Source organism: Lathyrus oleraceus, chromosome 6 (assembly GCF_024323335.1).
Source record: "Lathyrus oleraceus cultivar Zhongwan6 chromosome 6, CAAS_Psat_ZW6_1.0, whole genome shotgun sequence".
NCBI classification, from domain to species: Eukaryota; Viridiplantae; Streptophyta; class Magnoliopsida; order Fabales; family Fabaceae; genus Lathyrus; species Lathyrus oleraceus.
In genome coordinates, this window is record NC_066584.1 from 155475506 (window position 1) to 155489445 (window position 13940).

A 13940-nucleotide genomic window follows, 5' to 3' on the forward strand; every position below is an offset into this window, starting at 1 on the left:
TGATTCTTCTATAAATTTTCATCCACACTTTTGAACTCTTATGCTAAAACTATCACAAAAATCAAGGCTAATTCAATCGCTAAGTAGTAAATTGTTGTTGTTAATTCTGTCTTAAAATTGTAAAGATGTACTGAGTGACCAAAAGTAGTGAAGAAAAAGTTTAAGACTATTATTTAAACAAAAAATTTTGAAAAATTAAAAATGAAATATTTAAGAGAACAGACATATTCAAAACATATACTTTTAAAACAATTTCTATCAAACTTTTAAAAAACTAAACTCAAACTTAAAATAAAACCTTAGACAGAAAGTCAAACTTATAAATCTGACTTATTTAAGAAAAGATTAACTCGGCCCGGCCCGGCCCGACCTATGGAAATGGTGTGGGTTCTACTTCTCCAGTAACGTAGGAACCTGTTTAGTGTTTTAGTAATGTGAAAATACTTCTATCAGCATTATCTGAACCTTAGGTCTGTTATGATCCTAACAAATTCTTCAAATCACCTAAACTTTAATTTATTTTATAGAAAAACTGGTCTGTAATACTAACGGATACCAGTGGAAAACACTCCCAAATCATTGGCAAATTGTTCAAAAGTGAATCCAAGCACAGTACAAATGCCTAAGTCAATGAACTTGAAAAATATAGTCTACAAGGTTATATGGTTGTCATGCAACACGTGCTACTTTTCAAGAACTATACTGCACAGAAAAAGAACTGAAAAAATCTGATATGTATTTCTATCCGCCTTCCTCCTTTCCTTGTCAAGTATTGTAACTCCGTTTTACTAAAGAAAACCACTAGCAAAATGCAAAATCCTGAGAAAAAAATAAACTATCGCATATTTTGATTGTGAAGCAATTCAACAGCAGCAGCAACCACAACGTTTCCTTCACCAGAAATGTCAAACCCTGGTTCTTCAATTTTTCTGTTTAGAAGCTTGTCAAGCTGCCCACGTAATTTCTGCATATCCAGTTGCCATGAGATTTTTTTGTAAGCATATAGCACAGAGACAATTTATTTATAAAGAAAAAACATGAGATTTGTTTGGAAAAAGATTGAAGGAAATTACCTTTATCAACTCAATGACACTCTTGGAAGCAGAGAAATGAAGGTAACCTCCAAGCATCTCAATGCCCTCACCATTTTTGCTAGGGTCGAGATTACCACCAAACAGAAGTAGTGCATAATCTGAAATGTTGGTAGAGTCTCTAATATAGATGCTGGTTGTTTTAACTTTTTCACTATATACCAAGTAAGGCAGAGGGAAGAGATGAATCCCAGCATTTACAGAAGAGGGATGGATGTCAACCTTCCCGACTTCTTTAGTGTAGAATGCTGTCCGTTTTCCTCTTCTTTTGCACTGCACAACATTAGGGTAGAGACCAGCACAAAGAATTGCACAAACCATCTCCAAATCATGACTGTACTGGTTGTAAGCCTGCAGAGATATACATCAAGATTGATAAACATCCATGCCCTTGTTCAAAAATTTTGCCATAAACTTTAGTCGTTTACTTTCAAAAAAATGTGATGTCAACTCAGAGGTAAGAGTTTAACATTATAACCTCTGGAGACGAAGTTCAAATCGCCTCAGAGTAACTTGTAAAATGGCCATTAGTGTCACTTCAATAATAATGTCCCCCTTCCACAATTCTTTTTAGAAAGAAGTAAAAATAAGATGAGAGAAGTGCCCAGACTAATATAATCAGTCAATGGGAAAAAGTTTAAGCAAAGTTCATTCAAGAGTTAGAAACTAAGAGGATATGGGGGAAAGTGCTTCAACTAAAAATAAAAAGGACGAGGACAAGGGCTTACATGGACACCCCTCGATTTGTCAACAAATCCAATGTCAGATAATAAGTTGAGAAATTGTGTTCTCATATCATCAATCAACCGCAAGGTCACCGGGGATAGGAAATTTTCCCAACAAAATTCCTTTTCAGTCCCCCTACTTTTTGCCTCCTTCCATCCCTCAAAAGCTTTAAGAAGGGCTATATGATCACTGAATAAAAAATATACTTATAATTAAGCAAGCACAAGTGTGGGTAATGGAATAAAATTTGACCGGGCATTGAGAAGGGAAGTTTCTCAAACAATATCAATGACCAACTAACAAACCTGCAAGAGTCACCAGAAAAATATCGTTTTGCTGCATCAGCTTCCTCTTTTCTGTTTATAGGTAGGACAAATGGGTTACGGTAAGCAAGAGCAGCAGCAATAGTTAGGGCAGGACTAAGGCACTGAAAGATAGAGCCCATGAGAAGCATCTTCCCTATATTTGGGTCCAAAGGTACAGTACAAAGATGCTGACCTGTAAAGATCAAATTAACTCAGATAACATCCACGGCTTAAGCTAAATAAAAAGCTTGAGACAAGCATGTCCAGCACAATATACCCAGTGGAGTAAGCTCCTCCTTGTCATCTAATGCCCCGATTGTCTTCAGAAGTTCTATAGCATTTTGAACAGCAAGAGAATCTGGCGGCTGAAGTGCCTTTCCTAAAAATGATGCCACAGTTCCCAGCTGCAAGCTTTTAATGTGCAGGCACAACTCTTGCAAAGGCGTTCGAAGGATTTCAGGTAACTGATACTCTGGCATAGCATCGTGGATCAGTTTTGGATACAATCTATAACAAACTCCAGGTTGTACTCGACCAGCACGTCCACGTCTCTGAAATAGTCTGCCCGTTAGTAACAGTAAAACATAGTGTGTTCATGCAGATTTGTACTCGACCAGCACGTCCACGTCTCTGAAATATTCTTCAATTTTATAAATAGATTTGGAGTGGTGGTGAGAGAGGAAGTAGAGTCTCACAGACAACATTTAATCATTTAGCAAATACAAGAATAAGATACATTTCAAGTTTTCCCTGTTCAATGAGAGCAATAAACCTTATGTTGTTAAAAAGTTTTGTTCCACAACTTCAATACCTGACGTGCCGAGGCCTTTGAAATCCATGATGGCAACAAGCAGGCAAGCTTATTTAGGGCGTCATAGCTGGTTTCCTTTGCTTTACCGCAGTCTATGACATATACAACATCATCTATGGTGATGCTGCTCTCAGCAATATTTGTTGCTAGCACAATTTTTCTGCAATGGCAAAATAACAACGACAAAAAAAGTAAATGCTAAAATGATACCAAACTCAAATATATATACAAGCAAAACACCACATGCCTTTAACATATAATGATTATTGAACATAAAGTCAATTGCAACGTCAATGTATTGAAACACTAAGAGTATTGTGATATACCCATCAAATGAATAAGAGCCCTGTTGAAATGGTTGGAATTGTTACTGTAAGAAGGCAACAGATTCAAGTCATGCAAATAGCCTCTTGCAGGTTTTTGGATCAAATGAGCCTCGTTAAGGTTATTTTATGTATGTTTAGATTAGTGGTGAGTTTGACAAAATAATGTGTGCAACGCGGCCCTGATTTTGTGAAGCTCCAGTGTTTCCCAGTAATTCCATCAACTTCACAGAAAATCCTAACATGCACTTTATCTCTTTTGTTAATTTGAAAATTTGTCTTGATAAGATTCTGTGACAGAATCCTTATCATTAATCGCTACTTTCGATTTTCGTCAGTTAGACTAATGGTTTGTGAACTTAGCAATTAGGATCCTTTGCTTAACTGTAGCCTTTTAAAAATACAGACTTGGATTGGAAGAAATATTCTAGAGTTAGTTAACAATTCAGAGAAATATGTTTTAGTTTAGGAGGGGATCACTCAAGGACAAGTCAGTTTCTTCTTTTCACTATAGGTCGAATGACGGAGCCTTTTATGTGTGGGCCTGTGATTTGGTCCTACACCTGGGGTGCAACATATTGGTATTGGTAGCCAGCATTGGTGAGACATCATACGGCTTGAGAAGCAAATGAGGAACATACAGTCGAGAATTTGGAAGAGACAGAAATGAATCACAGTCAGGGGGATCCTTTGTTCAACAAAGCTCCAAATGGAATTTCTCACTTAAGATGGCACTGAAGATTCCTTAGGGTGATTGAAATGCCGCCATGATTTTTTTTGTAAATCAATGAATTGTAGAAAATATGATGATTAGCAGCATTTAATCTCTGAGGGACACAATTATGGTTCAATCAGATGGAGCAAGAGGAATCAGAACTAGATTTCAGGCACTTCAAGGAATCCTAACATGTAAGATTTTGATCACCTTCGAGTAATAACCCATTGAGTGAACTCCTTTTGATATTGTAGAAGCCTTCTGAGGTGTGAGTACTTTTCATATCCGGGCTGAAAGGAAGAACCATTTGTGAAGGGGAAACCAATAGGGGGATTTCTGTTCTCTATTTTCTCAGTTTTCAATAATAAATGTTTTTCTTCCATTTCAATTCTCTAGTTCATAACACTTTTTGAAAGAAGGATTTCGGGAACAAGCTTCCTGAAGCAGTTAGTATATTCAGAACTTTATAAACTAGCCAGTAAATTCTGAAAATCAACAATCAATGCCTAAAATTATTAAGCATCAGATAAATACAAATAAACAAGCTGAAAATACTGCAGCCTTCTTTCAAATTATTATATATACAAAAGACAGGTGAAACTGAAACCATAGAATTCTTGCCAACTAAGTTTCTAATAAATAAAAATAACTGATATGCGTTAGAGGCTCACTTGCTAAGCTACTTTGGAACTTTCAAAAGCTAGCAGTTAGCAGTAGTTCACTACTTTGATTTATACAGAGAAAATTCCAGAAAATATAGTCAAGTGATTCGACTCACCAGTTTCCATTCACACATGACCCATGTTTGTTTAAGTTCTGGCTCCATCAGTCTCATATTTAATATATGCCAAAGCAATATTTACATAAATTCCTCACAATCGTCCCCAAGCATATTATCACAGTAAAAATCTGTCTATGGAGGAAAATTAGCAAAAGAAACATGCTTGCCTTTTGTTAGGGGGAGGACGATCAAATATTTCACATTGGTCAATGGTAGGCATTGAACCGTGTATTGGAAGGATTAAGAACTTGCTACGGTTTCCAAGTAAGTTATTTCCTTCAAGTTTGTCAAGTAGCTTAGAGATTTCATCCCAGCCAGTAAGAAATACAAGAATAGCTCCACCACCTTCATTCCGACATATATATTCAATTGTTGCTTCTACCTGAAACACCATAGAAATCAAAATTAATAAACATCCTTAAAACTGATTCAACAAACTTAGAAAACTTCATTAAAAGCTTAGAGCCACACGAGTAAGGAAGTACTATAGGAGTGACTACACTTGGCACACAATAGCTTAGCAACACTATCTGTAGGACTTAACAGCTCTTGTAACTAACTGCATGTGTACAGTATCTTAACATACTCTGCATATATAGGATAGAATATATTTTAAAACCTATAACTAACTAACTAAATGAAGTTAGTTAGTAAGGATAAGCCAGTTGGTGAATCTATATATAAACTCCCCCTTCATTGTTATCATTTCAAGAATCATAAATACAAAACTCAGATTCTAACAAACATGGGTTCTTTCTACAATAGTTTAGATTCTCACTAGCATTGATTCAAACTTCTAATGGGAAGATAGAAATAAATGAAACCAATGGCAACCGAGAACATAGAATGCACAATTCATTGACAAAGAGGGAAGTTGAATGGCAAACTCTTAGAATGCTAATCTAGATTCATTAGCATATTTAGCACAACTTAGAAATAAAACTACTGTAGTTTGGTTAGATGATGTGAACATCTTTCCTACTCTTATCCAACTATCTTATTCTATATATCTTGACTATATCATGGCCACCAAACAAGCCCATAACTTCAACAGTGGCAACTAATTACCTCCAGAGTTATTAATCCCACATCGCGGAGCGGAGCGGACGACCCCAAAAATGGGATAGCGGGATAACTTTTTGGAATAGTTATATGAATGACCTACCTATATATTCAATGTAGATTAAATAAATTTTTGAACTAATTATTTGAATAATCTACATATATTAATTCCATAATCAATATATTTTAAAAGAAAAAAAAAACAATGATATAAAAGAAAAAACAACTTGAAAACAAATAGAAAAACAATGAATAGAGAAGAACAGGATAGAGAACAAAATAGAAAAGCAGAAAACAGAAGTAGAGAAGAAGAAGAATAGAGAGAAGCTTGAAGTAGTTGAGGCGGAGGAGGAGTTAGGGCAAGAGAAGTAGCAAGCGGAAAACGCGAGAAGCAGCAAACAGAAGAAACGCTATGGAGTAAGGTGAAAACGCGAATGAGAAAGGAGAAAACACGAGCAACTATAATAAATTTTCCAAGAAATCCCTAAAAGCAGAAAAACGCTCCGGGCCGGGAAGCGCTCCACTCCCGCAACCCGCTATCCCAGCTTTTTTGGCCGCTATCCAAAACTGGGATGCGTGCCGCTCCTCCGTAGCAGAGGGTTGCCGCACCGGGATAGCGCCTAGAGCGGCCGCTATTAATAACAGTGATTACCTCTATAATCAGTGCATGGTTAGCTCCTATACTCAATGCGTTCATTGTATAAATAAGATGATTTATTTGTAAAAAACACACTCTTGGCAAATATTCAGACTCGATAGACTTCTGCACTGCACTAGCTGCAGACGAAACTGTTAAACTTTGACCGGATAATTAGCCACTGAGCTAAGAAACTTGCCCAACAGCCGATACCTCTGATTCAAAAAAAATATGATGCACAAAAGACATACCAGACCCAAATCAATTTGTGAACCTGACCAAGCTTCAAGGGATTTTCTAACACCCAAGCTATAATTTTTGTAATGAGTATCCACATCAAGGTCCTGCAAGAACAAGAAAATGTGCAAGTATTATTCATATATTCATATATATATGGCAAAGATGGCAAGGATGAGCTCATTAATAACATTAGTAGGCAGCAGCACAAAAGCAAACTCTCGAGATTTGTAAGGCAGATCACAAATTGCAAAACAGGACTAGTAAGTTTTTTAGGCTAAAATATTAAATCTAAACAAATTTCCATCATGCTTTGGCTTCTCTTGTTTTATGATTAAAGATGTTATTAAAAGAGAGATTATTAGAAGAAAGACTGATTGCAGCGAAAGAGGAGCATATTATATGAAGATCTTTCACTGCATAAATCTCCAACCCACCTCACCTCATCAGGAGCATATTATATGAAGATCTTTCACTGCATAAATCTCCAACCCACCTCACCTCATCGAAAGCACTGTCAAACAAATACAATAAATCACATGCCAAAAATCAAGCATGTGATCCAACTAACATTCAACAGCTAAATTGTCATTTTTCATGATTCGCAAAGTCTCTGTCATCAAAATTTCATCACTCCAACCAAAGTCACATGTCTATTATAAAAATGTAACCAAAGAGCATCGGTCGTGGAGCCCTTCAATGACAAAAAAAAAGGTTCTTGAAAAGAACAAAACTTTTGATCCCATCATGAACCGAATTCAACAACAACCAAGTCTTATCCCACTAAGTGGGAACTATCACGAACTAAATACAAAACATTGAAAAAAACTTAGTGTGACATTAACCAGACTAAGGTTGCAATGATATGGACTACAACAGTCAACAAGTCCTAATTCCATGCAACAGGAATGGTGAAAATATAAGTTCATTGTTCAAAGTATCTTATAAATCACAGACTATAAATACATGGATTGATATGTAAAGTATACATGCCTCAAACATTTCAGTCAGAGGATCCTTCTTAGAATCTTGTTGTTTCCTTTTTCTCCTTGTATTCCCCTCAAAACTGTCAAACTCCGACTTGATGCTATATCTAGTTTTCTCCAACACATCTTCTAGGAAGTGCTCTGCTACAGGGAAAGTAAATCCCTGACACATATATCCGAATAAAATAAAATAAAATGAAGGAACATTATTTGCATTTAAATAAATAAAAAGATATAACTCAATAACATGAAATTTAAAAAGAACGCAATACCGGTATGTGCATTGTTGGGGCATTTGCAAAATATTTAGAGAACAAATCGGCATTGATTGTAGCACTCATTAGAATGAGACGCAGATCTGGACGACGGGGAAGAAGGTCACGTAAAATTATAATTAAGAAGTCTTCATTCATGCCTCTTTCATGAATTTCATCCACCAGCAAATGACTAACACCAGTCAACTCTGGATCTTGGACCTATTCAAAAAACAGACAGAAAAGAAAAGTGAACATCATTGGTTGTTGGGAAGCACATATGAGTATCCAACATAAAGCTAGAATGTTCTTAACTCATATTTTTCCTCTTTCATATTTAAAATAGAAATTTAGTAACACTAATCTTTAAAATGCTTAACTACTTCATCCTATCCTCTTCACTGTATGAATTTAATATTCTATTCTATTCTATACCACAATCTGCAAGGAAGAAAGTGTTAACCACCAACTATCTGAAGCTATTAATTAAAGGATCTTAATTTATTTTATATCTAACACGACCCGGACACAAGATCCTTATCCTTATAGGACCAATGCATTGACAGTGCAAGTCTCATCTCCAACTTATACTGAAATTCAACTTTCAATAGTGATCAATGGATATGGCAAGAAATGATTTCATGACTAGTTGGTTGATTATACAGTCTTCAATACCATGTTGATCACCAACTCTCCCAACGGCTTAAGTTGTGAGAAGAGACTCCAGTTCCTGTCTAAACTTTTATGAATGCAGGAGTTGAAGTCTTAAAAACGGGTTATTCAGTTTTAGGGAAATTAATAATACCAGTTGCCGAAGTAATACACCAGTGGTGCAGAAAAGAAGGTGTGTTTCCGCAGAACGTTTTGCTTCAAGACGAATGTGGTACCCAACAGTTTTACCAAGAGTTTCCCCTCTTTCAGCAGATATACGAGCTGCAACAGAAATTGCAGATACACGACGAGGCTGAGTACAAATTATATTGCAGTCAGCTCCACGCAAGCGTGATATTTCTTCTTCCAAAATGAATTGTGGCAGCTGTGTTGTTTTGCCACAGCCTGTCTCTCCTGAAACTACCAATACCTGCACCAACACCAGCCAAATTTTACTTTATTCTAGATTGGAAACTACAAGTAGAACCATAGACTGAACATGAGCAAAGCATCAAAATGAGTTCAAACAGTTTGTGCATCATATTATAATGGACAATTTATCCACTTAATTATCAAGCAACCCCACTTAATTATCAAGCAACAAGGTCTGCCCTCTTTTAAATTGCCATGGAGATCTAAGGATATAGTTTCTTAAAAGCATCCTGAATCGGGCAAAAAAATTATGGTAAATGAGTCATTTTTCCATGAACGACAATATATAGCCTTCTGTACCTGATTTTCTTGAACGACTTTCAGAAACTCAGACTTCATTTTAAATGCAGGAAGCTTCTCCCTAAATGATTTCATTTCCTTCACACTATCACGTGTCTGCATGTCTCCAATCCCAGCATAAGTTTAAAATACAGCATAGAGCAGTCAAATAGATGGCACAGTAGATGCAAACAAAACATAATAGTCAAAAATCCTGCCAAATGCTTTGATACCTGCTCCAGTTCCTGCCTTTCCTTGAGTACAACACTGAGTTTCTCCTTTGAAGTATCAGTCTGATGTGAAGCAGATTTTATAGTCGATGATATTTTATGTTCCATATCAGTTGATACAGAAGCCAGACTAGCAGCTGATGCCCCGGTTGACTGTGACATATTTAAAAGATTTCCTACTCTCCTCTCTATGTCTGTGGACATTTTAATCTGAAGAAAACCGAACTTAGTATTTTAGCTAACTTTCAACAAGAAATTGGTAATCATACATTGAAATAAAATAAGTAGTACTCTACCTCCTTCTGTGTTGACCCATGACGCTCATCAAGGTCTGCACGGTAATCAGGCAAAGGAACTTTGCTAACAACAAGAATCTTTCCCTTACTATATGCATGGCTTTCTTTGCGCAAGTAAATATCAGGCAATGAAGAAGTTAAAATGTCAGAAAAAAATAAAATTATATATATCAGATTAAGTTTTAGATGTTCATAAGTAGAATCGATAAATGCTGTGTATTGCATGTACTGACAAATGATTTTTATCATCACAAATTCCATTGCTGTCAACTCAGAAAGTTATGCTGCACATACAGTTGCATGACCCTTCTAGGTGCTAACTATTAGAATTAGAGATTGGCCAGCACCAAACTTTTTACGTATTAATCATTAGGATAATAGAACCAGTCAGTAGTACCAACACCAAACTTGATTTTATAGTCAGGAAATCTAATTCTCTGGACTATTTTATCTCAAATTATATATCACTGCTGATTGGCCAAAATTATTTGCAAAGATCACAGTATCACCATTTTTATTAAGGCACACCAATTGAAAATCATCATCAATTTTATGCATTTGAAGATTCTCGTAACTAATCTTAAATAATTGAGTCCAAGACTCTTGAATCCCACACTCCTTCATCAGTTCATCTGCCATAAAACAAATTCACTTTTCTCGGAATCATGAGAAAACCAAAGACATTCCATCAAAACCTTAAGAACTGGCTGAACAAATGACACCTCATCAAAACCTTGAGGCAGCAGCAACTGCTTGAATGTCTCCGTAGAAAGATCAAGTGAAACAATCACAAATTGATCAACATGAGTGATAGACATATCAAGTGAAACAATCACAAATTGATCAACATGAGTGATAGACTTGTACTTATAAATAGAATAGGAATAGTTGTGAATAGTCAACCAATTAACAGTGCCACTTAAATGTACAACATTGTTAAGACTATTACTACTACTATCCATCCAATTAAGTGGACTCAGTGGAAAACCATGAATGTTTTTCCAACAACTAGCAAGCAAACTGAAAACTCTAACCTCACTTTTAGTTATACATAACTGAATCTTTGTTCCCTTCAAAACGAACCGCTACAACCTTGTAAGTTTTTTTTGAATCATAATAACCAAATACGAACCTAAGAGATTCTAACAATCTACAGGAGATCTGTAACGAAACGGCACTAATTTTTCAGATTTGTTTCCAAATGAAGGGTTCCAGAAACAAACAAGTAGTCCGGATCCCAACCGGTTATTGTCCCCCTGACAGATTTGAAAAAGAAACAGATCAATGAGAGCAACAAAGCGTTCGTGCTTCATTTTCAAGTGAAGCTCACTACTCTGCTGCCTTGATGGAGCAACCACATCAATCTGACGTCCCACCGCTGGCGCCCTTTCTTGATGAACTCATAGCCGAATTTTTGTCTTGGCTAAGTATCAAAACAAGCATGCAGCTCAAATGCATCAGTAAGTCATGGAACAATCTCATCTCCAACCCATCCTTCATCCAAAAGTATCTTACGAAGTCATCACAGAATCCCCACTTCACAGTAATGTGGAGAGAAACTATCATCATAGAATCCGCACTTCACAGTAACGTGGAGAGAAACTATTTATGGTTACGCTGTCTTACCCAACCCCTTCATCCGGTTAATCAAAATCTTACCTATCACCCTCGACAGAGAGAATTTCAATTGCATGAAATTCTATTGTCATATTGTTGGTTCCTGCAACGGATTGACCTGCTGCCTTTCCAAATCTGTCAAGGGTACAGTAACCGATTGAAATCAGAACTACTCGTTTTGTATCTCTTTTGGGTCATGAGGGGGTCTAAGGATCATCACATTGGCCTTTCAACACTCACGTTAAATGAGTTGGATACCATATATTAATCCAAAACCTTAAAGCATTGGGGTTATGGATCTTCTCACTTATAAAGTGTTCAACATCCGTTTTTCCATCCAATGTGGAACTCATACTCACACTTGATATACCAACAATCTCTCCCCTTTTCATCCATACTTGCACTGCCGTTGTTTCAGCTCAATGGAACATGCCGCCCAAACACCCTTGTCAAGAAGACTTTCGATACAAGGAGCCACAGATAAACAAGACTTTGATACCATAGTAGAATTAGAGATTGGCCTGACTCAAATTTATAAAACTGGCTTTTAAGGTGAGGGATGTCACTAATTATAAAGTCTTTCCAAATTCTATCCCTAACCAATGCGGGGTTTGAGATTTTCTCAATACTATCCTAATTTTGTTGTCATATGGACAACATGCACACAAAGGAAGTGAAAAATAACTGAGTCATACTAAAAGAGCTCTTAAATAAATTGAAACCTAATTGGTTTGCTGTACAGATTTGCTTAGTGCACATTACAACCAGAAATATTCCCAGTCAATGAAACATTGTTTGTCTGTTTAAGCTTAAAAACAATTGATTTTAAGACTGTGTACAAATGCAAATAATTTTCTGGAGGTTTTATATAAAGCTGAAACTTGATCTTTGGTATGCTTACAATTATAAAAAAATATATAGTAGTTTTTATTATTTTTGAGTGGTTACCCTAAAAGCTTGTAGAAGTAGATTTTTATGTCAAAATACATTATCATTTAAAGAATAAAGCTTAACAACAGCTATCACAGTTTCGACAAATCAAACCAACTGCTTATCTATGATTTGTGTTGTCATTGACTGACGGGTTTTCTTCAAAACCTAGTTGTTGTAGTCTATTGTTGTGTGAAAAATATAAATTTGGACTGTCATCTACTAATGTTACATAGTATTTCTCAGTTCATTTACTTGTTTTTTTTATGCACAACCAACTTCTAACCAAAAATAACTTATGGCTTGGCTTGTGAAGTTCACACTTCGCAAAATGTGAAGTATGGTGTGGTTCAAGGCTGATCCTTAGGAAAATCCCGACTGGACAGTGAATGTGATCACCCCTAACTCACCCAACAGAACTAATGTAGCATTGCAGCAGACTAGAACCACACACTTTAGGAGGTGGAATCAAACATTGCCCCGGACGGGGAGGGATCATTTAGTGAACTCATTAGAAAAGACGGCAAAGGTCTTCTCCCACTAGGCAGAATTGTTTATTATGCATGTGCATGAAACAAGTATATCATTATGATTATGATTGTGATATTAGGATTTTAATTCAACCATCACTGAATAATTTTCTAAAAAAATAGTATAACTCATCATAAAGCAATGAAGCATTTAAATGAACCTACAAATAAAGCTCATGTTGATAAGCCATATCAGCTAGGGCTTGCTGGTCTGCAATACTGAAGTAACGCTTTATAACCATCTCTTGTTCCCCTCCTTTTTTCATCTTCTCTATCTTATCCCACCATTCTTTCTCATCAAGCACCTCCTTCTGTAACACAATAAAACCCTAATTATTAGCAATGAAATTGATCAAAGTAAATTCAAAGCACTATTGAACTTCCACTTGAAATCATTTACTTGTTTTCATCTTCGAAATTTGAAATTAAATGTGAAATGTACCTCTGCTTGTTGTTGTCTAAGGCGTTCGGCACGCCAAACAGGGTCCCACCATCTTTGCTCGCCGCGTCCACCACCACGGCCCCCACCGCCGCCGCCTCCACGTCGGCCTCCACCGCGACCGGAGGATGAAGCACCGCCTCTGCGGCCTCCGCCTTGGTAGTTAGGGCGGTAGGACATGACGGAAGTGGAGATTCGAGTGTTAGAGAGGAAATGCTTGGGTGCGGGCAGTTGTATGGAAAAGAGGTGATGGGAATGAAAAGAAGGGCGAAAGAGGCAGTGAAGCATTTATAGCCGAGAGAGAGACAATGTTATGGTTGAAACTTGAAAGTGGACACGCTTCGATAGTGTAGTTAGTGGGATTGATCAATAGAAGTTGAAAATAATTGGTTAAATGCACCGATTACTAATTAAAGTGAACCACCATTAAAAGAAATTAATTGTTATGCAAAATGTGAGTGTATATCAATTAAATTTAAAAAAAAAATTATTTATCCACTTAAATAATTGGTTTTTTTTTTTAATAATTAACTTTTTCAAAAATAATTTTAAAATAACAAATTTAAAAAAAATCCAAAATAATCATATTTAAAAGAGGATGCGCCAGT

The 13940-nt window shown here is 36.3% G+C and overlaps 1 protein-coding gene across 2 annotated transcripts; it reads right to left on the reverse strand.

Annotated features, from left to right (window-relative positions):
- Positions 1-619: 619 nt before the first annotated feature.
- On the reverse strand, positions 620-13692 carry LOC127096719 (DExH-box ATP-dependent RNA helicase DExH1). Of its 2 annotated transcripts, none has more exons than XM_051035269.1 (16): positions 13336-13692; positions 13059-13204; positions 9817-9916; positions 9524-9730; positions 9312-9407; positions 8734-9009; positions 7947-8150; positions 7682-7837; positions 6703-6795; positions 4920-5134; positions 2934-3093; positions 2400-2673; positions 2123-2315; positions 1820-2006; positions 1074-1442; positions 620-964 (listed from the first exon to the last, which is right to left on the reverse strand). In XM_051035269.1, exons 1-16 carry the CDS (start codon positions 13618-13620, stop codon positions 836-838), a joined length of 3090 nt encoding a protein of 1029 aa, XP_050891226.1. In that variant the 5' UTR covers positions 13621-13692; the 3' UTR covers positions 620-835. The 2 variants fall into 2 exon arrangements, with proteins under 2 accessions (XP_050891226.1, XP_050891227.1); XM_051035270.1 differs by having other exon boundaries at positions 9817-9920; positions 13336-13394.
- Positions 13693-13940: the final 248 nt, after the last annotated feature.

What these genes read in the sequence shown, in the direction of transcription:
- LOC127096719 (XM_051035269.1), bottom strand. Translation starts at nt 13,620, where the DNA reads ATGCTTCACTGCCTCTTTCGCCCTTCTTTTCATTCCCATCACCTCTTT. An exon ending in ATGGGTCAACACAGAAGGAG is followed by an intron (nt 9,731 to 9,816) that starts GTAGAGTACTAC and finishes GGTTTTCTTCAG; the next exon opens with ATTAAAATGTCCACAGACAT. An exon ending in CTCTGACTGAAATGTTTGAG is followed by an intron (nt 6,796 to 7,681) that starts GCATGTATACTT and finishes TTGTTCTTGCAG; the next exon opens with GACCTTGATGTGGATACTCA.